Source organism: Zosterops lateralis, assembly GCF_965231275.1.
Source record: "Zosterops lateralis genome assembly, chromosome: 11".
NCBI lineage: Eukaryota > Metazoa > Chordata > Aves > Passeriformes > Zosteropidae > Zosterops > Zosterops lateralis.
Window position 1 is genome coordinate 18,405,268 of NC_139771.1, and position 22,359 is coordinate 18,427,626.

General features: G+C 46.8%; 2 protein-coding genes across 2 annotated transcripts; one reads left to right on the top strand and one right to left on the bottom strand.

The window, feature by feature from the left end:
* Positions 1–252: 252 nt before the first annotated feature.
* GPR27 (G protein-coupled receptor 27) lies at positions 253–2,211 on the top strand (the record flags this gene model as incomplete). The annotated part of the gene is made up of 1 exon (XM_083869800.1): positions 253–2,211. The coding sequence occupies one exon, from the start codon at positions 253–255 to the stop codon at positions 1,393–1,395; it is 1,143 nt and encodes a 380-aa protein (XP_083725926.1). The 3' UTR covers positions 1,396–2,211.
* An 11,871-nt stretch (positions 2,212–14,082) lies between these two features.
* On the bottom strand, positions 14,083–21,867 carry PROK2 (prokineticin 2; the record flags this gene model as incomplete). The annotated part of the gene is made up of 3 exons (XM_083869139.1): positions 14,083–14,312; positions 17,549–17,674; positions 21,775–21,867. 3 exons carry the CDS (start codon positions 21,865–21,867, stop codon positions 14,187–14,189), a joined length of 345 nt encoding a protein of 114 aa, XP_083725265.1. The 3' UTR covers positions 14,083–14,186.
* Between the last annotated feature and the right edge of the window lie 492 nt (positions 21,868–22,359).

The following is a 22,359-nucleotide window of genomic DNA, read 5'->3' on the forward strand; positions in this document are numbered from 1 at the left end:
GCGGCGGGCGCGGAGCTAGCGCGGGCGCGGGAGCCGCATGGCCCGCGGGGAGCGCGGCGGCAGAGCCCCGCCTCGCCGGGGCGGCCGGGGCGGCGGCGGCGGCAGCGCGGCGGCGGCTGCGGGCATGGGGGCGCCGGGCGGCGCGGCCCTCGGCCCCGGCGCGCTGCCGCGGCGCTGAGCCCCCGGCCCTGAGCCCCCGGCCCTGCCCGCGCGGAGGAGGAGGAGAGGAGGAGGAGGAGGAGGAAGGACCCGATGGCGAACAGCAGCGAGCTGGGGAGCAGCAGCAGCCCGCACCTGCCCAGCGCCGGCGGCCTGCTGAGCGCCTCCGGGCTGAAGCTCGCCACGCTGGGGCTGATCCTCTGCGTCAGCCTGGCCGGCAACGTGCTCTTCGCCTGGCTCATCCTCAAGGACCGGCACCTGCACCGCGCGCCCTACTACCTGCTGCTGGACCTCTGCCTGGCCGACGGGCTCCGCTCGCTCGCCTGCTTCCCCTTCGTCATGCTGTCGGTGCGCAGCGGGGCCGCCTGGCCCCACGGGCCCCTCAGCTGCAAGGTGCTGGCCTTCCTGGCCGTGCTCTTCTGCTTCCACGCCGCCTTCCTGCTCTTCTGCGTGGGGGTCACGCGTTACATGGCCATCGCCCACCACCGCTTCTACGCCAAGCGCATGACGGGCTGGACCTGCCTGGCTGTGGTGTGCATGGTGTGGACCCTCTCCATGGCCATGGCCTTTCCCCCCGTCTTTGACGTGGGCACCTACAAGTTCATCCGGGAGGAGGAACAGTGCATCTTCGAGCACCGCTACGTCAAGGCCAACGACACGCTGGGCTTCATGCTCATGCTGGCGGCCGTCATCGCCGCCACCCACCTGGTCTACATCAAGCTGCTCTTCTTCATCCACGGCCACCGCAAGATGAAGCCGGCCCAGCTGGTTCCGGCCATCAGCCAGAACTGGACCTTCCACGGGCCGGGAGCCACCGGCCAAGCGGCTGCGAACTGGACGGCTGGTTTTGGCAGGGGGCCCACGCCGCCCACCCTCGTGGGCATAAGGCAGGCCACCCACAGCCAGATCAAGAGGCTGCTGGTGCTGGAGGAGTTTAAGATGGAGAAAAGGCTCTGCAAGATGTTCTACATGATCACCTTGCTCTTCCTGCTGCTCTGGTCCCCCTACATTGTGGCCTGCTACCTGCGGGTCTTCATTAAGGCCAGCTCCATCCCCCAGGTGTACCTGACCACCTCCGTCTGGATGACGTTTGCCCAGGCAGGGGTCAACCCCATCCTGTGCTTCATCTTCAACAAGGAGCTCAGGGTCTGCCTCCGAGCCCACTTCCCGTGCTGCCAAAGCATCCAGAGCACCCAGGGCACCATCCTTTGCGATCTCAAGAGCTTTGGGATGTAAGGGGGGCTTTTCTCTTTCTAAAAAAGAAAGATGGATATAAATTTCCATGTTTCTGCATATGAGCTCAAGAGAGTGTGACCTGTGGGGGACATACTAAACCACCACCCAGCACCCAAACCTTAGGCTGTAAGAAGCTATTTTATTTATTTTTCTATATTTTGCGTATGCTCTCTTCAGAACATAACAGGTTGCTGTCTATGGGAACAGGTACTTGAGCAGAACACCCCTAAACCTTAGGCAGTAAGAAGCTGGTTTTTTTTCTTTGTGATTGTGTGGTTTTTAAAAAAACAAAACAGGGCTCCGAGTTTCTGGTCTTGCTTCTAACGTTTCTAAACATGATTCCAACAGATATGGATTAAGGCCATGACATTTTTTTTTTGTTTCCCTATTCCTGTCTGTTTTGATAAAGGCTTAACAATTTTACTCATGTAATATTTGATAAGGGCCAAGACAATTTTATACTAAAGTTATTTTTGATGACCTCAAGAGGTGTTGTTTTATTATTATTTGATTTTAAGTGAAGAACACGAAGAGGACATTCCTAATGTGGTCAAAAGTCAGTTTTGGTGGGAGCTGTTGGGTTCATTCATTCTCAAATGGTTTGAGTATTTGAAGCCGTTAGTTATAACTTTTGCTTGACATGCAAACAGTGTAGAACTAATTTCAATTTTTCTTGTTGCACTATTCATTTGGTAATATTTCAGAACTATTTGTGAAACGTGATTTTAAAATACCAACTTTAAAAATAAGCAACTATAGCAGTTTTTAAAACCTAGATTGAAATTCATATTTTACTGCCTTTATAGGAAGTTATCTACAAACCTGGGTAATACTTGTACATTTTGACTGTTTTCTTTAATAAAATATTGAAAACCTTTACTGTATGTAATTGTTTCAGAATGGCAGCATTCTGCTTTGCTGACAAATAACTTGTGTATGTGGAAGGTTGTATGTCTTGTGTCTGAGTAGATTTCACAGCTAAGGTTATTATGGACAAGCACAATCCTTATTTGCTGTTAGATCTCAATTTAGGTGTTTATACCAATAAAAGTGACTAAAGCTATTCCTAAGAAGACTTAAATTCATGATGGGCAACAGGTTTAAATAGCACAATTCTTTGTGTCTGCTGAAACCAAATTTCTGTTGTAGCTAATTGCTCCTCTGTTAATGATAGGAAAGAGTGTGTAATTGTGGATGGCTAATTTTGGTTGGCAAAGCAGTTTTTTAAACGCTGTGGCTTGGTCAATACCATACCCATTTATAAACTATATTCTTAATGGGAAGCTTACATTTATTAAGCATGGCATTTTAACCAGCTTTTGTTCTACAAAAACGTCTCTGAAAGTATTTTAACCAGTAACCTGATGGCAGGACCCTGGCACAACTTCTTAGCTATCTCAGAGGAAGCTGTCTCTGAGGTTAATGATGGTTAGTGATGATCCCTTTCTGATGGATCAGGTAACATTTAACAAACCTGTGCTGGAGCAAGTCTCACACAAAGTGGCAGGGATGCAACCTCAGTTTATGTGAAGAAATCTGAATCTGCTGGGTATTTCTGTAGAGAGTAGTCCAGAACTGGTAGACATCAACTGACAAATGTTGTCCTGTGACTGTGAAGGGAGCACAAGAGACATGGCAGATCAGAAGAGGGCAAAGGTGGCAGCTTCAGATTGAGGCAAGGGCTAAAATGAGGTGGGACTTGTGGTTTGGTTAAATCTTGTTTTCCACCCCCAACTGGGATTTGGACACCAGAAAGGGAGCATTTCCTGCAGTGTATAAGGAGAAAGTTGGAATTTGAATTTTTTGGTACAGAACTGGGCTAAGAAATGTGACCATGGATGGGGTATCTTTAAAACAAAGAGAGACTTAACCATCATTTCTAAATCTTCTAAAGTATTTTGAAAATGTACCTGGGTACAGGAGGAAAGCTTTCACATACTTTGGATCACAGCAGCAGCTGGTTATCAGTGCTAATTATATTTTCAGGCTGGAATATGAGATAATAGCTTGGTGAGTCTTGGACAGCAATGGGATAGAGCTGTGTTACGAAGACTATGGAGTAAGGCATGGATGCTGTTGCTGGGAATTGTGTTCCAAGTATACTTTATATCCCTGATTTACTTTTAGGCCTCTTCTGCAGAGTTCCAACTTTTGGAACTTTTTTCATATCTCATATTTCCCTCAGAAGCTGCCTACATGTAGGGGCCTAGAACTGTGATCTGTAACTCAGATCTTGCCATCTTTTTCCTAATCCTGCTGGTAACCAAGCCAATATTTTCTTTCTCTTTACTCTATTAAAAATGTCTGATATTTTGGCATCCTCTCTCTCTTCCAGGCTATAAGTAGTATGGTTATGATTCTATTTAAACCACAGAGATGGGAAAATAGTTATTTTAAAACCTCCTTAAAAGCTGGAAGGACCAGATTTTCCACTTGTAGAAAAAATGAGCACAAGTTGTAGAGTCAGTCATGTATGCGGGGGATGAAAACTCACCTTTGGGTGACCTGATGGTTTTATTTAGGTTTGGCTTATCAAGCAGTGCTGCTGTATTGAATGCCAGGCTCTGTGCAGAGGCATCCCCAGCTCAGTGATGCCCTCACAAGATGGGTGAGTTGGTTCTTATCTGGTGAAGATAACAGGCGCTTTGCTATCACCCATCAGTGGCAGCCAGACCCAGCCTTGCTACAGCACAAGCATTAAAAAAAAAAAAAAAAAAAAAAAAAAAAAATATATATATATATATATATATATAATCTGTATACCATGCCTTTTGTCTGCCTGCACACAGCTTCCAGGGCTGTCTCAGGACTCCTGATATACTCTGAGGGCAAAATCAGTGCTGTTTGAAGTTCATGTTTGAAGTTAATTTTGTATTTTAGGTACTTGTGATGACGGTCAGATTATGATCCTGGCTGTGGTACTACAAAAGAGAAGGAACTTCAGTTGCTTTAATTCAGGGCTTAGATGGGTGTTGTACAGTAGGGCTTAATTCCAAAAGATGTGAAACTAAATATCAAGGACGTGGCAGAAAATAAAGGAGTATTCAGTGCCAGCACACCAATAAACATCACTTTGCTGGCTGAGAGTGCACCAAGAAAGTAAGGAAAACCAGAAAAGGCTGGAGAAGCACCAGAGGATAAATATTCCTTCTGAAATCTGAGAAAATATAAGAAAGTTTAAAAAAACAAAACAAAGAACTAAAAACACTTCATAAGCACAGCATTCCCATGTTCTCATAGCAACCTTTAGTCTGCGTATGGGGAAAGTGGGTCACAGAGATTAAATGCTTTGACCAAGATCAGAGAAGGGGTGTCGGGGTGGGTGAAAACCTGCTCTGGATTAAAAAAAAAAAAAAAAAAAAAAAAAAAAATTATATTGGGGAGAATGGAATGAGCACAGGGAGAGATGGTTGCTGTTGGGACTGTGAGGTGTGGCTGTAAATCCTCCATCCAACAAAAACCAGAGCATTTTTGGTGTCACTAAGAAGTGCCAATGGCTGAGGCTCAGTGAGAGCTGGGTGTTAATAATTATTCCCACATGAGAAGCTGTTGCTGCTTGTACAAGTCCTGGTCTCTCTTGCAAGAACTCTGACAGTTTGAACCCCTCTCCCCATCCCCAGTAGGCAAAATACAAAGTACTCAGAAGGTTTGGTGGGCTGCACAGCAGTGGAGCTCTCCCAGCTCTTCCATCGACCTATGCTTCACCAGAATGTACATTCAGTCTTCACCCCTCCAGGCAGCTGCATAATAATTTCCCATATTCTGGGCACCACAAGTGCTGAATACCACAGGAAATACCAATATCATCTCCCCCAGAGATTCTTCACAGTCTGGCTCAGAGGTCACAGCATGCTGCTTCTGCATATCTGCGGTGAGGGATTGCAGTTGTGCTGAGAGCTGCTCCAGAAAAATCTTGATTGCTGCTGGCATCTTCACTCACTCACCAGGTATTTAACACATTCCTTACAAGCGTTTCCCGTCAAAATCTTGAAGTCAGCAGAGATTTTTAGTATAGACTTAAATGTCAGGCCAGCTTGAAAAATGACACTGGTCTGAAATCCCAGTTAGCAGCTATGATGATCTCTGATTTACAGCACTCAGTGCCTGCAGTACTCTGGGGAGCTTGTAGCTCTGCTGTTAGATTTGGAAAGAGTTTGCTAGGAAAGGAGCTGAAACATTTGGCCTCAGCCAAATTACATTGTTGGGTAAAGGTCTCATTCAGTGGTCATGTTAGAGGTGGAGGATGAGCAGGGGATGCGTAACCCACAAGCTGTCATTGTTTGCTTTTCCAAAACCAGGTCTGCACAGAGGAGGCAAAGCTGCCTCCCAAAATGGTGTGAAGCCAGTAGCCTCGAGGAAAAGGGCAGGAATTTGGCTCAGTGTGATGGCAACAGTTCCTTCCTGAGGCTCTACCTGGATGTGGTACAGCTACATCTTCAGAAGGCTGCTCTGCCATATGCTGTGGGGCTGCCCTGGGACACATTGTGCAGAGCTCAGAGGAAAGCAAAGCTGGTATTTTCCCTCTCTTCCCAGAAAAGGATGTGGCTGGACCTCTGCCACTCACCCCACATCGTTAAGCACAATCACCTTGCTCTTTGGAGGCACCTGCACTTGCTCAGAATTGCCAACAAACTGCCCTGAGGGAAGTGGCTCCAGACAAGAGTAACAGACACATATTGGCAGAATACAATGCTAAGTATCACTTCATTAGCTCAGGCTGCAGATTGGATCATTCCACACAGTATCAGAATACCCCAGAAACCTTATTAGATAGTTATGCTGCTAATAAAAAAATTATTAGAAACATGGCAGGGGGGCTGTTTTCTAATAGAGGTTTCCTAAAGTCATCATTTTTAGCACAGCTTCCTTTGTAGTTGCTCAAAACACTGCACAGGCTATAATTAACTCTATTGTGATAGGAACCAGGAAGCATTTCCCATGCTATGATGTTCTTATGCTTCAGAATATTAAAAAATATATGACATGTTGAAGAAATGCAGCCATCTGAGAAAGACCTTCCATGACGATGGTCTCCTAAAAGCTGGTGCTGAGTCATGCCGGGTTGGAGCTGTGCCTATGTATATCTTACCCCAAACCTCCTTTTATTCTGGTGACTTCTGATGCCATGTCATTCCTGAAGGAGTTGTGGGGGGTAAATCCTTACTTGTCCAGCAGTTGTAAAACTGGTGACCCAGAGCTGATTTTCCGACTTGACATCTGTGGCACTCTGACTTTCCCTAGAGCTGCTGATGCTGAGCATCTCTGAGCCTATTTTCTCTTGGTACAAGTCATTAACTGCCCCACACCTCGATGCTTTATCCCAAGAATGATTAGTTATTCACCTTTCTAACGCACAGAACCACTGATGGCAGGAGCATTATCACGGGTGAACAATCGCTGACTACACAAGCTTTCATCACTTTAAAGTCAAGCTCAGCCTTTCATGCAAGCTGTTGCATTTCTGTATTTCTATTAATGTTTAATGACCTCAGCACTTGCACTCTGTCTTTGATCTCGAGTCATGCATGGCTGTACTGTGGATGTATTTATTGGAAGACCACTGTCTTCAGTGCACATTTTTCTCATCTGCCGTGACCAGGTTGACAGCACAAAGCACTTTGTGTAGGAGGCTTTCAAGTTCAAAGCTAGTCTTGCAAGGGCACAGGGAAGCTGTGAAGCCACAGCTAATTTTAGGCACTCATCATGGCATTCATAGAGTGGGCAGAATTCAAGAGATTGCCCGGTGGAGACAAAGCCCATCCTAAAGTTTCCAAATGTTATTTACTGGTATGTCATTAAAAAAAAAAAAAAATCCTGTGTTTGTGTGAGCATGATTAACCATTGGAACAAATCACCCAGAGGGGAAAAAAATGGATCTTCCATCTGTGAGACGTGCAGTGTGAGCCTGCGCGCCTGCCCACGGCACACCTGCCCAGAGCCTGCTGCCTCCCAGCCAGGGTCCCTGCACCAGGGTCTGGGGCTCAGCCCCAGCACACAGGCAAGAAAAGGAAATCAGAAACACCAGTAAACAGCACCAGAACCCTCTCTGTCTCAGGGCAATTCACTCCTTCCTTTTGCTAACTGTTTTACAACACCCATTTTATCGTAGCATATAAACAGCAGTGCTCACTTCCCTCAGAAATTTTAGCAGAGGTAGAGCTAAAATGGCTTTGTCATTAAAGAGGGAAACACAGGAAGATTCAGAGGAAGGGCTGAAGTCTGGGTGCCTTCTGACAGCAAGAGAAAGAAGAATGATTTAGTGGGATATTACCTCACTGCATTGAACCACTCAATCTGTCCCCATCTGTCACTGAGCACTTGCAGGAGGGTGCTGGAAAAGAGACTGTTGAGTAGCTTGATAGTCAAGTAAATCAACTGGGTTTTTTCCTTTCTTTTCCCTCTCTCATTAGGCTTTGCACGCTCACACTACACAGGAGGTCCCTCAGTGTGCTCTGCCAAGGGTGAGGGGACAGTCCCCTGGGTGCCACAGGGTGCAGTGGCCCTGGGGCACAGAGACCAGCTCTGGATGCCCACAGGGCTGAGCTGCCCCCAGGAGCCAGTTCCAGCAGAGCCCCAGGAGACATCTGGGTGTGGACAAAGGTGGATGAAGAGGGAATGTGTTCAGCCAAGCTGCAGTGACTACAGGGAGAACATGGGCACCTGGGCCAAAGAACCAGTGGCATCACAGGCATAGGTAAAGCTGGAGCTGATGTGAAAACAAGGAGGGACATGTTTGGGCTGAGCACCACCAAAGGGTGATGAGGGAGGCTGCAGAAACCAGGTCTCACCTGCCAACAGAGCTGCCAGTGGGGACAGAGGGTTTGGCAATGATTTTCCTCCTCAGAAGATCCTAAATACTCAGCAAGACAGACCTTTTCTTATTGTTTGTTCAGTATTTGTCTGAGCCTAAGTGCTGGTGTAAACCAAATCCGAATAGTTGAAGGCTCTGCTGCAACGTGTGGAAGGTTTGTTAGCAACTTTGGAGTGTTTAATGAAAGGGTGGGGAAGGGAGCTGGAATTATGACACCAAGAAATTTTGCTGTTGCATTTGAAGGGGTGGAGGACCTTTCTGTCAAGGTTTCATCCATGTGAGAAAAGAAATTGGGGAGAAAAAAATTAAAAACCTGCTAATTGTACAGGATGTGGTGAAATTTTTGGAAAGAGTGAGAATGTTGGCAGCTGCCTCACTGACACCTTTCCCTGAGCTGACCCTTCTGATCCTATGAAGGAGGTCGGAGGTCTGCTCTGCTGCCTGGGCTCCCCTGTAGCCTGGAGGAGTAAATAAAGGGTGAACCCTGCACCCTCTGGAATTAATATCAGCGTTGCTGGTTTGGAAACTCCTTGCAGCAAGAGGCACATCTGCCTGTTTGCGGTGAAAGAGCCCACAAATCTATGCGTGAAATGACATAAATGCTCTCACATGTGCAAGAGAAAAAGTAAATAAAGAAGATCCAGCCCTGCTTGCTGGGCTGGAACCAGGCCATATTTTTAGTCTGCTTCTGCACTGAGTTACTGCCTTGGGATTTACAAAGCCACATTATGCTTTAAAAGCAGATTTAATCCTTTCCGTGTGTTACGATGCTGTGGCGGAGGCACGGCACCAGAGTTTGGGAGACTTGGTGGGATTCCCAGCTCAGGAAGAGATACACTGCCTAAGCAGAGCTCTCTTAGAGCAGTGCAGAGCTCCACAGGGCCCATCCTTCCTGTGCCATGTGCTGGGATACAGGGCAAGGACAGCATTGTATCCCAGGCTGGCTCAGGCTGCAGCGATGCAGGTACACGCTGAGTACAGCACAGGCACTTGCTTTCTATGGTCTGTGAGATTTGTAAACTTCTGGGGACAGGGACATGCCTGTAACACCCTGATATCTGGTGCCACAGTGCAGTGGAGCATCAGTCTGGGGTGCTCTAGGCACTCCTGGAACACAGTTAATCCACACAGTTTTCCAGATTTTGCAGAGGAGACTTTCTGTCCTTTTGACATTGTGCTTGCCTTCATTTTCTGCCCCACTAAGCTGCTCACACTCAGATTTTTGAGAAACCCCTGCCAGAGGGAAGGTTTACACCTGTCTTCTGTGGTTATATTGCTCTTTCCTCCTCTCCTGCACACTTTGCTGTCACCCTGCATTGTACTCCTTGTCACAAAACAAGCTGCCATCTATCCTCTTCCCTTCAGTGCACCAGGATTACTCAGTTCCAGCCTTTCCCAGCCCTGATGACTGGGCAGAGTGACCCAAAGGCTGCCACCATCCTCCAAGGCAGACATGTCACATGGGGGACCCTGCCCTGCCAGATCATTGGAATGTGTCCTACTGCACTGGGCTGGGTCTGCCTGCACTCGAGCCTCTCCTTGAGAAACCACAGGTGATTTGCTGATGTGCATTAAACTCATCTCCATTCCTGTGCTCAGAATTATTGATCACTCTAACGACTGTACCCCTGCTGGTTTGCCATTTCATATCTATGTAACAGAGAAAGGCACATTGATTTCTCTGTTACCAAAATCCTCTTGCATTTGCACAGTCTATTCTCTTCTTGCAATTTTCTAATTCCTTCTGGAAAACACGTTACACCACATTGTCAAGATCAAATTCCTGAGACATCTTGTTTAAATCAAGGGATTCTTAGCACCTTCTGTTTCTTTTGAATATCCATCTGTGCAGAAACAACAAATCCCAGAGCTCCTGAGGCAGGGGGGAGGCACTGACAAGGACCTCAGATGGGGTTACCCTTGCTGGTATCATCCTTTGCTTTGTTGGATTGTGCTCATGAGGAAAATTAGCAAAGTACCTCCTGACAAGGAATGTTATACGATTTTCAAACACACTAGAGCTTTAGGGTCTACAACAAGACTACTGTTCCCCACACCACTACAAACTAACAATACCAACAATAATCACTTTTCTTACCTTTAAGTGTTCTCTATAGAGCTATGCATTTTCCCCTTTTATCTTCTCAAACACCACAATAACCTTCAGCCAGTTAATCTCCTTTCAGTTTCTAGTTCTGTAAAACCAGTATTTGGTTAGGGTGACCTGCCTCTTCTGTATGGACCCATGCAGAGTTAAATCCCCCCTTGCCATACAACCAGAATAATTTACTTTTGTGTTTCCTCCTCGCTCAAAGATTGATAACACTGTTTTTTGGAAGTGGCAAAATTTCCCAGGGGTGAATTGTGGGCAAGGGGATGCGGATGAAGCTGAGTTTCAGCTGGGATTGCTGGTGCTCAGCAGCAGAGCCTTCCCTGCAGTCCCCCAGGCTCACAGGTGTGTGCTGGCTCAGCCAGCTGTGCACCCTCAAACCCCAAACACCTTGTTTCCCCTCTCCTAATGAGCATGTAATCAAATTAAGGCAGCAGCTCATTATATGTGGTGGTGCCCTTTCCTGCAAGGCCTCTCTGCTAACCTAAAATCTGGTAATAAACATAGAAATGCCTCCAGTGTGGTGGGATATCAACATTATTCTATAGCATATCTGTAATATCAATATTCATATAATATTAAAAATTAATGCACATGTTTCTATTAATAATGAAATTACTGCAATATTAATAAAGTTAAAACACACATTGGCACAGATCTAAGTGCAGTGAATAAAGGGAAGTGTTTAAACCAGCCTCTCTCTTCACAAACTGTGGGTATGAGGAATGAGGGTCTTCCCCTGCACCAAGGAGGTTCCAGGGCTGCAGAAGTTCTGTTTTCTCATCTGATTTCTCCTCCAAGGACCTTTCCCTTTCACTTTCTTCAAGGCAGGTGAGGAGGCTGTTCCTGGCCTGAGGTAATTTCCAGGGTGATTCTGGGGCAAACTGAGCTGCACAGGGGACTGCAGAAAACTTTTTGTGGCAGGGTTGGCTTGAGGCTGGCCACCTTTTCTATGGGTCATCCTGAGTCATTTGCTGTGCAACTCAAAACAAAAGCTGGCCCCAGGGAAAAGCAGAGGGGACTGCATGGCCATTCACATTTGGAAATACTTGTGGTCACTGGTTTGCCTGTTATCAGAGTGAAGCAAAGGTAAAAGGGTGCCCTCCCAGCCCCTTCCACTGCAGACAGAAATTAAAGGGACTTTACAGGTGTGCCTGGAAGAGGAAATCTCCCCTAGGATGGGAGAAAAGATAATTGATTAAGGCAGAGTTTAGGAAATAATGGGGTTGCAAAAGCTTAATCTTCCTTCCAGAATGATTCTCTCAATTCAACTAACCTCCATTGTGAGTGTCAATTAATGGAAATTAAATTACTAAAAGGGGAATCGTAATAATTATTGCTGAGTGAATGTAGTGGGGATGTAGGACAGTGAGGTTTTGCCTTTTATCTCTCCTACATCAGCTGGGAAGGTGTGGAGAAGCCCCTCAAGGACAAGTGTGGGATAATGAATATCTCAAAGCTGCACCATCCAAATACCCTGTCCAGGAGTGTCTGCAGGACACAGGAACTGCCACCTGCTATAGATGGTGTGAACTTTGAACTCGTGTAATTGGGGCTGTTCTCATTACCCAGATAAATGCTTAATCCCACAAGTTAATTGGCACAAATTACAGCTGCAAAGTTGCTCTGCACTTGTCTGATAAACTCTCCTAGGGTTTCAGTTTGGCAGATCTGGGCAGTCCTTAGGTAAACTGCCCACTCATTTACAATGAGATGAACCAGGGTTAAATCTGTTAAACCAGTGGAGTCACTGGTGGATTATGCCAGCAGGAGATGAGGAGAAGGGCTACTGTTTCCTGCTAGGGTTCAATTTTTATGCTCTGATTTTAAAAATGGAGCAAGAGATGGGACACAGGCACATTTGGACTGCTTCTATTTTTCCTTCTTGTTTTTGTGTAAATTGAAGTCCATGGCATGGAGCTTATTTTATGGGGACAGACATGAAAAGCAACCCCCACACTTTGAGTGTATTTCTCCTCTGCAAACCCAGAGTCTGTGGGTCCGCAGGGTGTTTGGGGGGGCCCCCTGTTCAGTGACAATGGCAGAATCAGGCTTGGGGTTTGGTTTTAAATCCAGGTTATGGAATTTCTGCAGTGCTGGCATGTCACTTTGAACTCAATAAATTACTTGGCCTTTCACCAGCCCCTTGGGTTAGTGTTGAGCCCCTCTGAGACTTCAGATCTAATACAGGCACTTTGTACCTGAGCACATTAATGCAAACCAGATGTAAAATTACCCTTTAGTGGCACTTCAGTCCTTTTTTTTTTTTTTTTTTTTTTTTTTTACCCTGTCACCACTTGCACAGCTGCAGTATCACCCTTGCAAAGGGGGAGGCAAAACACAGAGGGTACCCTGGGGATGGGCTGTCTTCAGCCAGGAGGATATGATCTTTCTCAAGGCTTTTATTTCCCTAACATACACAGAATCCATGAGGATCTGGCAGTAACTAATCCAGTTATTCTTATCTGTCTCCTGAGGAAGGTTGTGGAGCCCAGCAGAAAGTGCCTGGTAACTCACAGGGATGATTCTCCTCTAATTTTTACAGGTCTGGCCTTGGTACAGTGTACCAAGGTACTTCTCCAACCTCCCCCCCTCATCCCATCTCCACCAGTAGCAAAGCACTGGTTGTTGAAAGATTAATGACTTCACTTTTCCAGTTCCAGCACATGTTTGCCTGTCTGAGAGCAAGAAACATGTGAATCTCACACAAACTATTGGAATTCCAGCTCTGGGGACCGACAAGTAAATATGAAGTCACACAGTATTTCATAGAAAATCCGCAAGTCTTGTGTTTGCTGGGCTAAAGTTGATCCTTTGAGGCACCAGCCAAGAAAAACCTCTCGTATTATTTACACCAAGATTCCTCCAAATTCTGAAACTGCAGCTTGATTGAGGAGTTCATGCCTTGTAAACCCCAAGTTTCCCAAGAAGCAGCCAGAGGCACATAATCTTTTGCTAAGCTATCCATAAGGAGCTCTGCTAGCTTGGGTGAATCAAGTGTGGGATAACAGATTACACTGAATAAAAATGAAAAACCACAATGACAAAATAATGTTATAATATTAAAATAAATCAAATCATACACTGCCATTATTCTGATACAGAATTTTTGCACAGCAAATTTGATACATATACAAGAAGTCAGGCAGCCTATTACAATAAACTTCAGGGTTCCTTTTTTCTTTAATATAAACTACATCTTAATACATAGTTTGAGATGATCAGGTAGTTTTACACCAATTCAAGTAACAACAACATCTCATCTTAGAATACTAAAATAACAAAATCTTTTAATGCTCTGAACACTGAAATGCTTTGGTTCCACCTGCCACTTTTTAAAAGTGTAAAACTACATCTATTAGTTAAATATTTACCCTAGAGGTGTGCCTAACTTACAAATAAAATTATATTAATAAAGATACAAAATACAATGTAAATACAGTTCTTTTGGCAATTGCCATATGCTTCACACTATGCAGTTATCCAACTCTCAGTTCAGTTCAGGTATTCCAAAGTGTAAAGACGTGGCCAAATTTTTCCAAAACTGGCTATAAACTTGGATTTTTTTTTCATTCTGGGGTTAAACTGGAACCACAAAGCCCACTAATGATTCAGGAGTGGTCAAGCCCCCTGCTCTAAGAGATGTGGTTTGGCTACCCCAAAATGAAAGCATCCTCCACTGCAAATCCCTCCTGAAAACCTTGGCCACAACAGCAGCATCTCATCTCCAGCTGATGTCGGTGAGGCAGGAAAGTGAGGTGAAGGGTTTCCCCTGGCAAGTACCCTTTTTTTTTTTTTCTTTTTTTTTTGGTCACAACAACGAGAGAACGAAAATACTGAATGGCTCTTTCTGGTGCAGAACAGTTCCTGCTAAAAAAAGACATCTTCTTTCCTGAAGGCAGGTAAACACCTGAACCTGCTGTGAGCAGTCCGTAGGCAGGCCAGGCCCGGGAGGCAGGGGCAGCTGTGGTGTGTCCGCCGCCCGGAGAAGGGGACCTGGGGACAAAGCAAGGACATCAGTGACAGGCAGAACCAAGAGACTGGGGGTTGAGGGGATGAAATGGGAGGAATAATAGGGATGTGGGCAATGCTGCCCATTCACAGGCAGAATTCCCCACAAGCTGCAGCACAGAGCGGATGGCAAAGGCAGCCCCGTTGTACACCCATCCAGAGCAGGATGTTAACAGTCATGTTGCTGTGTGTAAATCTACATCTGTGATGACACATATTCTCCATTTACTCCTGTTTCATAAAGGAATTTGTTGTGAAACTGCAGTGCCCATTAACATCACGTTTTGTGGTGCCACTGTGCAGGGTTTTCTGCGTGTCCCCAATCCTGCCTCGTCACAGGGTGGGACCTGGGAACCTCAGTATCCCACGGTAAACAGGCTGGAAGGGACCTCTGGATGTCACCTCGCCTGACCTCCCTTTGAGCAGGATCCTTTTCACCACAGGGCAGAGGTTTCTCATTTCATCCCACCCTCCTCCAGCCGCATTGTGCTGCAGGGAGCACATATGGAGTACATTAGAAAAATTTAATTGTGCCATGACATGCACATGTACTGACACTCTTCAACAACTTGGTCACAAGCTCTGTCTCTTACAGGAGCCAAGCAGGACGGCCCAGTGGGAAATGTCTGGGAGCTGTGGTGCTGCCAGCTGCCAGCGCACACTGAGCATTCCCTGGATGCAGCAAAGGAGGCACAGAGGTACAAAACCACTTCTACCAGCCAGGCAGGCAGCCCTAATTCCCTCACCTCCAGCTTTCTGTGTGGTTGGAACCTATAATTTTAATATTTCAAGATTTTTTTTGTGTCAGTGTACAAATTCTGTCTTAAAGTCCCACACAGTCCTGTGTGCATGGTGCCAACACCAGCCTGGTTCCAGTGGCACCCCACTGGGTGCAGGAGGTGGGCAGAGGACTCACATCCCCTGCAGTGCCCGGGCCAGCACCAGCCTCCTGCCCAGAGCAGCCCCAGGGCAAGGGATGTCGAGGGTTTCCCCATGCCACCTGCTCTTGGAATTCTGGAAACTGAGGATTTTAGATTTTAGTACACAGTAATATATATGGGGCAAGATGGAGACTTTAGGATGGAGGTTAGATGTTCTTTCTTCACCTTTTTCTTCCTTCTTGATGGTTTGTGTTTTTTTCTAATTGTGTGAAAGAGGTCCGCATTGCGAGCCTTGGGTGGTCATTATTGGGTCAAAAATATAAATAATCTAGGTGTCATCTCATTATTGGGCAAATTCTGCTTAAAAGACTTTGGAAAGAGTTACAGACAGAGCCATGTCTCACCTTGCTAGTTAGAGCTCACAACACTAGACTGTACTATAGATAAGAAATAATAAACATCCAAGTCCATATTCAAAATCTACATTTTCTATGTATTAATCCTGACCTTAGCAAGGAAAAAAGGAAGCAAGAACCTTCACAACCCACCACAGCCCCTCTGCTTCGGTGTGAGCAGAGAGTCAACAACCACATGTGCTGGGAACTCCCCATGGGGATCACCCCTTTGGGTGCCCACACACAGCCCTGCAGCAAAACCCAAAAACCCTGAGCTCTCAACTTTCTGACAGCTCAGGGGATTTATTCAAAATATTCCACTTGCTGCAAGGAAATGTTTCTTTCAGCAGGACTCCCAGGATACCAAACATCTGAGCCTGGCCCTGCCTGCAAATCCTGCCTGGCCCTGGCTCAGACCTGGCCTGGAAATTCCAGCTGGGACTGCTAATGGCATCAGTCCATCACTATCTAGCTGGTGAGAAGGAAACTGGAAGGTGAAGCCCCAACTGCCAGGCATCTCCTCCAGTTATCTCCTGGCTCCTCTGGATGTCCCTGAGGTGCCATGGCCATGGTGGTGCCTGCTTTTGACCTCTCCTGCAGGTAAATGAAAGGTTTTGGTGATCAGGGCACCCAGCTGCTCCTTACACAAATATTTACAAGAGAGGAACCACTGAGCAAACCCTCCATCCTTAAAATAACCTCATTTCACATTCTATAGTAAATCAATTTGCTTCGTGTTTCTCAAGAAGATCAATGGGGTGAGGAATCAAAAATCTAACATTAACCTCATAAAGCTTATAAACATCAGTGACTAAGTCTGGGGTGGACAGACATCTTCTCTGATTGTAATTATGCAGGCAATCAGCTTGAAATATATCAGACAGTTTAAATTATTGCCCAATAACAATAAGCTCATAAAACCCTCTAGAAGACAATTTCTCTTATCCTAATTCCTGGTAATGGAAAGAGCCCTTACAAGAAAAACCTGCTACATCACACAGTAAAAATGTCAGTCTGGTCCCCAATATCACAGCAGAAATTTTAAAAGTTTAACTGCAATAAAATAGAGCCTTAAACTTCCTAAAACTGAGAAAATAAACTGTAGATACTGAGCTGAGAAGCCAGGCCTTGGACAGAACCCTGAGAGAGGCAGCTAACTAGCTGCACATTTATGATCTGAATTTATTGCCTTATATCTTCCCCTTGTGATGAGTCTTGGGCTGTGCTCTCCCCTGAGGATGGCTCTGAAGACCACCAGGTTCTCAAGCTCCCTGGTAACATCCCATTCAGTCTTTTGTGTTTTAAATAAGCAGCTTTTTTTCATACTGCATAACAAATGCATAATTACGTAGCCTTAAATAAATGCACTTTTTAAAATAATTGTATTAATAATACAGTGTGTGTGTATATATGTGTACATACATATATATTTGAAATTAATGGGTAGAATAAAAAACAAAGAGAACCTGTGGGGACTTTTCTCAAGTCCAATTGTATGTCAATGCCTTCTCAATACACCAGGTGTCCCAACACCAACTGGTGACATTTTTAGGCTTGTGACAGGATCTTGTCCACTGCCACTGGGCTCGGTGGCACTTGTTGTGTTCCTGCTCTCACCAGTAAGGATTGGCAGGGCTGGGCTTGGGAGCTGCTGACACTGTTTCAGATCACTTAGCAAAACAAAGCAGCAACAACAAACTAATAAGAAAACAATCTGGGAAGCGTGTAGTGCTTTCATCCTCTGATTCCCTTCAGCATAATTCTGACAGTAATGCACTTCCTTACGTAGGCACCTTCCTCGCTGTTCCCATACAGATGCAGATAGCTGGGTATTTAAGAAATGAGAATTTTCCCTGCCTTTCCACCTTGTAAGGGTTTTGTGCCATGTGATGCACAGCTCAGGACATCCCTCCAGCCCCACGGCCCCCCCAGGTGAGGTACTCACTCTGTGACTCAAGGGATGGCACTCGTCTCCCAGGTTTCCCATCGGGGTGCACATCCTGAGGCTGCGGATCCAGAGGCTGACGGCGCAGCACATCCCACTTCCACACTGCTGGTCTCGTTCACAGGCCTGGAGTTCAACACAGCATTAAGGAAATTAAATTAATAATAATAAATGTAGTCCAGAAATAGGGCTGATCAGGGGCTCAGGAGCTGCCTCTGGTACCCCTAAGTTATCATGGCTCATTAAGGCTGAATAATGTTTAAGGCTGATTTGCAATACTTGTGTCTCCCATGGGTTGGAATGTGTGGGCTCCTGGCACATTTTGGAGTTGAGACCAAAAGCCAGGACCACACATGGAGCTGCTCTGGGCCAAACCCAGGACTGTCAGTGATTTACAGTCCCAACTCCTGAGCACTAATAGACCATGGCATGTGCCACTCACTTTCCCAGCTCCCAGATCAGTGCCTGAGAGAGCTCAGTCAGGAGCAAGGACCAACCACACTAAATTTTTCACCAAAAGAGTCACCAAACCAGTCTTATGGAGAAGCTAAAGTAGGAAATCATCCATTAATTTAATGTCTTTTAGGTAACTATTCGTTCTAACTTCATATGATAATACCATAGTTGTGAGTGCCCTTGCAAGACTGCATGATAGTTTTGTTAGAGAAGTCCAAGTGGAAGTAGCTAAAACAGAAGTTTAAATATGGATTCTGTGGTTATCTAGGATTACACATAGCTAAAAGAAGTCTTAAGAAAGGCTTTGCATAAGCGTTCACATCCAAAAAAAAATGCTGCTGTGGTAACATTCCCCCTTCATGGGAGGCAAAAAAATATTTTAGCCACTTACACAATACAGCTTAGATAAGCAAAAACCAAAATGCAAACTAGTGAGTATGTTTTCAAACCCACAAACCATGAAGAGCAATTGCCACATTAAGGTCTGAAAACAAGTTACTGTGCATCTTTCAGTTACTTTTTAATCAAAAACTTGTATAGATTTAATGCCAAAAGCAGTCTCCTTTCTCCAGTGAGAAATGCCATCACTTAAAGGTTCTGATTACACCCCGAATGTAAGCTTGATAAACTCACTGCCCTAGGTGTCTGACAGCAGCAGTGAGAGACTGAAGGCACTGGTCAGCACTACGTAAATGGGAAACTCACAAAAACATACGTAAATGATGATAACAGCCCTGGGGAAGGCACATTCCAGAGTAAACATTCTCTTCAGGGAACAAAATCACTGATCTTACCTTGGGATTTACATGATAAATGACTTCAGGCTGTACTCACTGGGTAAATATTGCACTGACCAGCAGAAGCCAGATCAAAACACATGTGTAAAGATCAGTCAGTAGTTTAGGAAGAAGCTGTTGTATTAGGATCACTATTGAATAGTGTATGTGACCCAAACAGCTAAACACAGAGCTCTGTGCTGCAGGTAAGCCCAAATATTTGCTTGTAAGATTAATATGGCCATAAAACTATGATTCCTGCCTGCCAGGTAGATAATATTCACTTTCTGACCTCTCTCTTAAAAAAAAAAAAAAAAAAAAAAAAAACCCACAACAAAAATAACCACCACCCACTCATGGTATTATTTTGCCCTAGTCACAAATAAAATGCAGGCCCAGTGATTTTGGCTGCCCCCAGCACACCCGTGTCCACTGCTCAGCTGGAGTCACAGGCTCTGCTATTTCTCACCTGTCAGCTCCTAACTCCTTTTTTTTTCCTCAGTTATATATCTCAAACTCCCTTTGTCCCTGTGGGACTGCTCCTGGTGTGAAATACCACTCAGTTAAAAAATCCAGCTGAGCATGTTCTACCAAGCAAAGGTCTTGAATGTCCAGGCTGAACAATTTCATTTTTAAACTCACACACACATATTTACATCTGGCAGAACTTTTAAGGCTCCCTTTCCAAAAATGTATGACGAGTTTTGAAACTATTCAACCCAAGCGTTCCTGCCCACACCTTATCTGCAATGTGTAATTCCTGCTGCTACTCCTAAACTTCCCCAAACACCACAGGAGCACCTCATTTAAACACAGTTTGCTGGAAAATCAGCCCAAGAATATGTCCCCAGTGAAATGCCAGCTGCAAAGGCAACAGGTGTCAGCACAAGAACCACCAGTGAAGTGAGGAAAGTTTGAAAAAAGTCCTTAAATTGCAAAAGAAAAACACCTTGCAGGCTCAGAGGTTGGGGAACACCTACGTCAGCTCTCAGCTGAGATTTGTCTGTTTGTCCAAAGCCAAAAATGAATCAAAGTGGTTTAAGCAGAAATGCTCAGCAATAGTTAATAAAGTAACATTTCCTAGTTCTAAGCTATTTTTACTTTTTGAATCTGCCTTGTCCTTGATCTACTATTCGGTGCCTCACAATTACTTTATTTAATGGATTAATTATGCTTTAAAGGTGTAGCCACAACTCTAATAACAGATAAACTGCCCCTTTGTCACTGGGAATGTTTCTACTTAAAATAAACTTGAAATCCTCAAATATTAAAAAATTCCTTCACATTCTCTGCTCTAAAAAAACAATCAGCCCTGAGAATGATCTGACTTCCAGAAAAATGCTCAAGAGCTGTTTCATGGACTTCAGGGGTCCGGACAGGGAGCCTGGAGAGCCACAGAGAAATCCACTGCTGTGAGTGCAACTTCTGATGGTTACAAAAGACATGTAAGCTCTCAAAGGAATGCAAGTGCTGAGTTATTAATCCAAAGCAAACACTTAAAAAAATCATTTTACTAAAAAGTGATGCAATGCTTTGGGTTTAATAAGGTCTTTAGGAAAAAAAAAAAAAAAAAAAAAAAAAAAAAAAAAAAAAAAAAAAAGAAAAAAAAAAAAAAAAAGTGTTTTTACAACCAGAGTGAATCTTGAGCCTGAAAACAGCAACAAACAGAGAGTTGTTTGCAAGGGGTGGCTATTGAGGGGAAAAAGCAGCACAGTCACAAAGAAGAAAAAAAGAAGGAAAACAGCGTTTTCTGAGGATTGTAATCCTGCCCTGTACACGGAGGGGCTGGAGGAACTTGGGGTGCACAGTGGGCAGTGCAATGCCCTGAGCCAGAGCCTCTCAGAGCAGGTTTGGGGACAGCTGGGGCTGCGTGGGGGGAGATGAGAGAGAGACAGCTCCAGCCCTGGAAAAGCAGCGGGAATCTCTGCAAGCTCCTGGACCAGCCTGGAGACAAACCCCCGAGTTCAGACATCCCTGTCCCCAAAGGAACAGACCCCACGTTGTGGCATCCCCTCACCTCAGAGAGCCACGAGTCCTGCCATTGCCCACAGAGACTGACACATCCTGACATCCCCCACGGCAGAGAGACCCCCAGGCTCTGATACCACTTAATCCACACCGACCCGCAGCCCCGGGCATCCCTCATCCCTAAAGAGATGCCACGTCCTGTATCACTTATCCCAGAGGGACCCTCGAGCCCTGTCACCTCTCATCACCTGGCGCTGCTTTCCCTCCCACGTCCTCGTTATCACTTATCCCAGCTCCGGCCATCCGTCAGCACACTGGACACGGCTCTGTCCTGGCATCTCTGATTGCGGACAGACTCTGAGTCTCGGCTGTGCTCACCCAGAGAGATCAGCCCCGGGCATCCCGCACGGCACAGAGCTCTCCCCTCTCTCCGGGCATCCCGCACGGCACAGAGCTCTCCCCTCTCTCCGGGCATCCCGCACGGCACAGAGCTCTCCCCTCTCTCCGGGCATCCCGCACAGCACAGAGCTCCCCTCTCTCCGGGCATCCCGCACAGCACAGAGCTCCCCTCTCTCCGGGCATCCCGCACAGCACAGAGCTCCCCTCTCTCCGGGCATCCCGCACAGCACAGAGCTCCCCTCTCTCCGGGCATCCCGCACGGCACAGAGCTCTCCCCTCTCTCCGGGCATCCCGCACGGCACAGAGCTCTCCCCTCTCTCCGGGCATCCCGCACAGCACAGAGCTCCCCTCTCTCCGGGCATCCCGCACAGCACAGAGCTCCCCTCTCTCCGGGCATCCCGCACAGCACAGAGCTCCCCTCTCTCCGGGCATCCCGCACAGCACAGAGCTCCCCTCTCTCCTCGCCTTATCCCGGGAGGTTCCCCAAGTCCCGCTATCGCTCCCCGCGAACAAACCCCGATTCCCGTCCCCACTGTCGGAGCGCTCCCTGCCCTCAGCCCCGGTCCTCCCCAGCGCTCCCGGTGCCGGCTCCCGTCGGTGCCGTCGGTGCCGAGCGGCGGCGCTCACCCCGGTGATGACGGCGCCGTGCCCCGCGGGCAGCAGCAGCAGCAGCAGCAGCAGGACCAGCAGCGCCGGCGGGGCTCCGCGCAGGCTCCGCATGGTGCGGTGCCGGGGCCCCGGCGCTCCCCCCGGTGCGGGCGCGGTGCGGCGCAGCGGAGCCGGGCTCGGAGCCGCCCCGCCGTTCGTTATAAAGCCGGGGCTGAGTCACCCCCGCCCGGCAGCGCCGCGGCCGCGGGCGCCGCGCGCACACACCGCGCCCAGGTGCGCGGCCGCGGGGAAAAGGGCGGGGGAGCCGCGCAGGGATGGGGCCAGGCCGGGGATGGCTGAGGGGACATCCCACAGAGTGTTGGGGACGTCCCACAGAGTGTTGGGGACATCCCACAGGGTGTTGGGGACATCCCGCATCAGCTCTGGGGGAGCTGGGCGTAGGAGGTAAAACATCGCACAGCAGTTCTAGGGGAGCATCCCGAGCCTTGGGGAGAACATCCCACAGCGTGTTGGGGACATCCCACAGAGTGTTGGAGATGTCCCACAGCGTGTTGGAGACATCCCGCATCAGGTCTTTGGGAGCTGGGTGTAGGGGGTAAAACA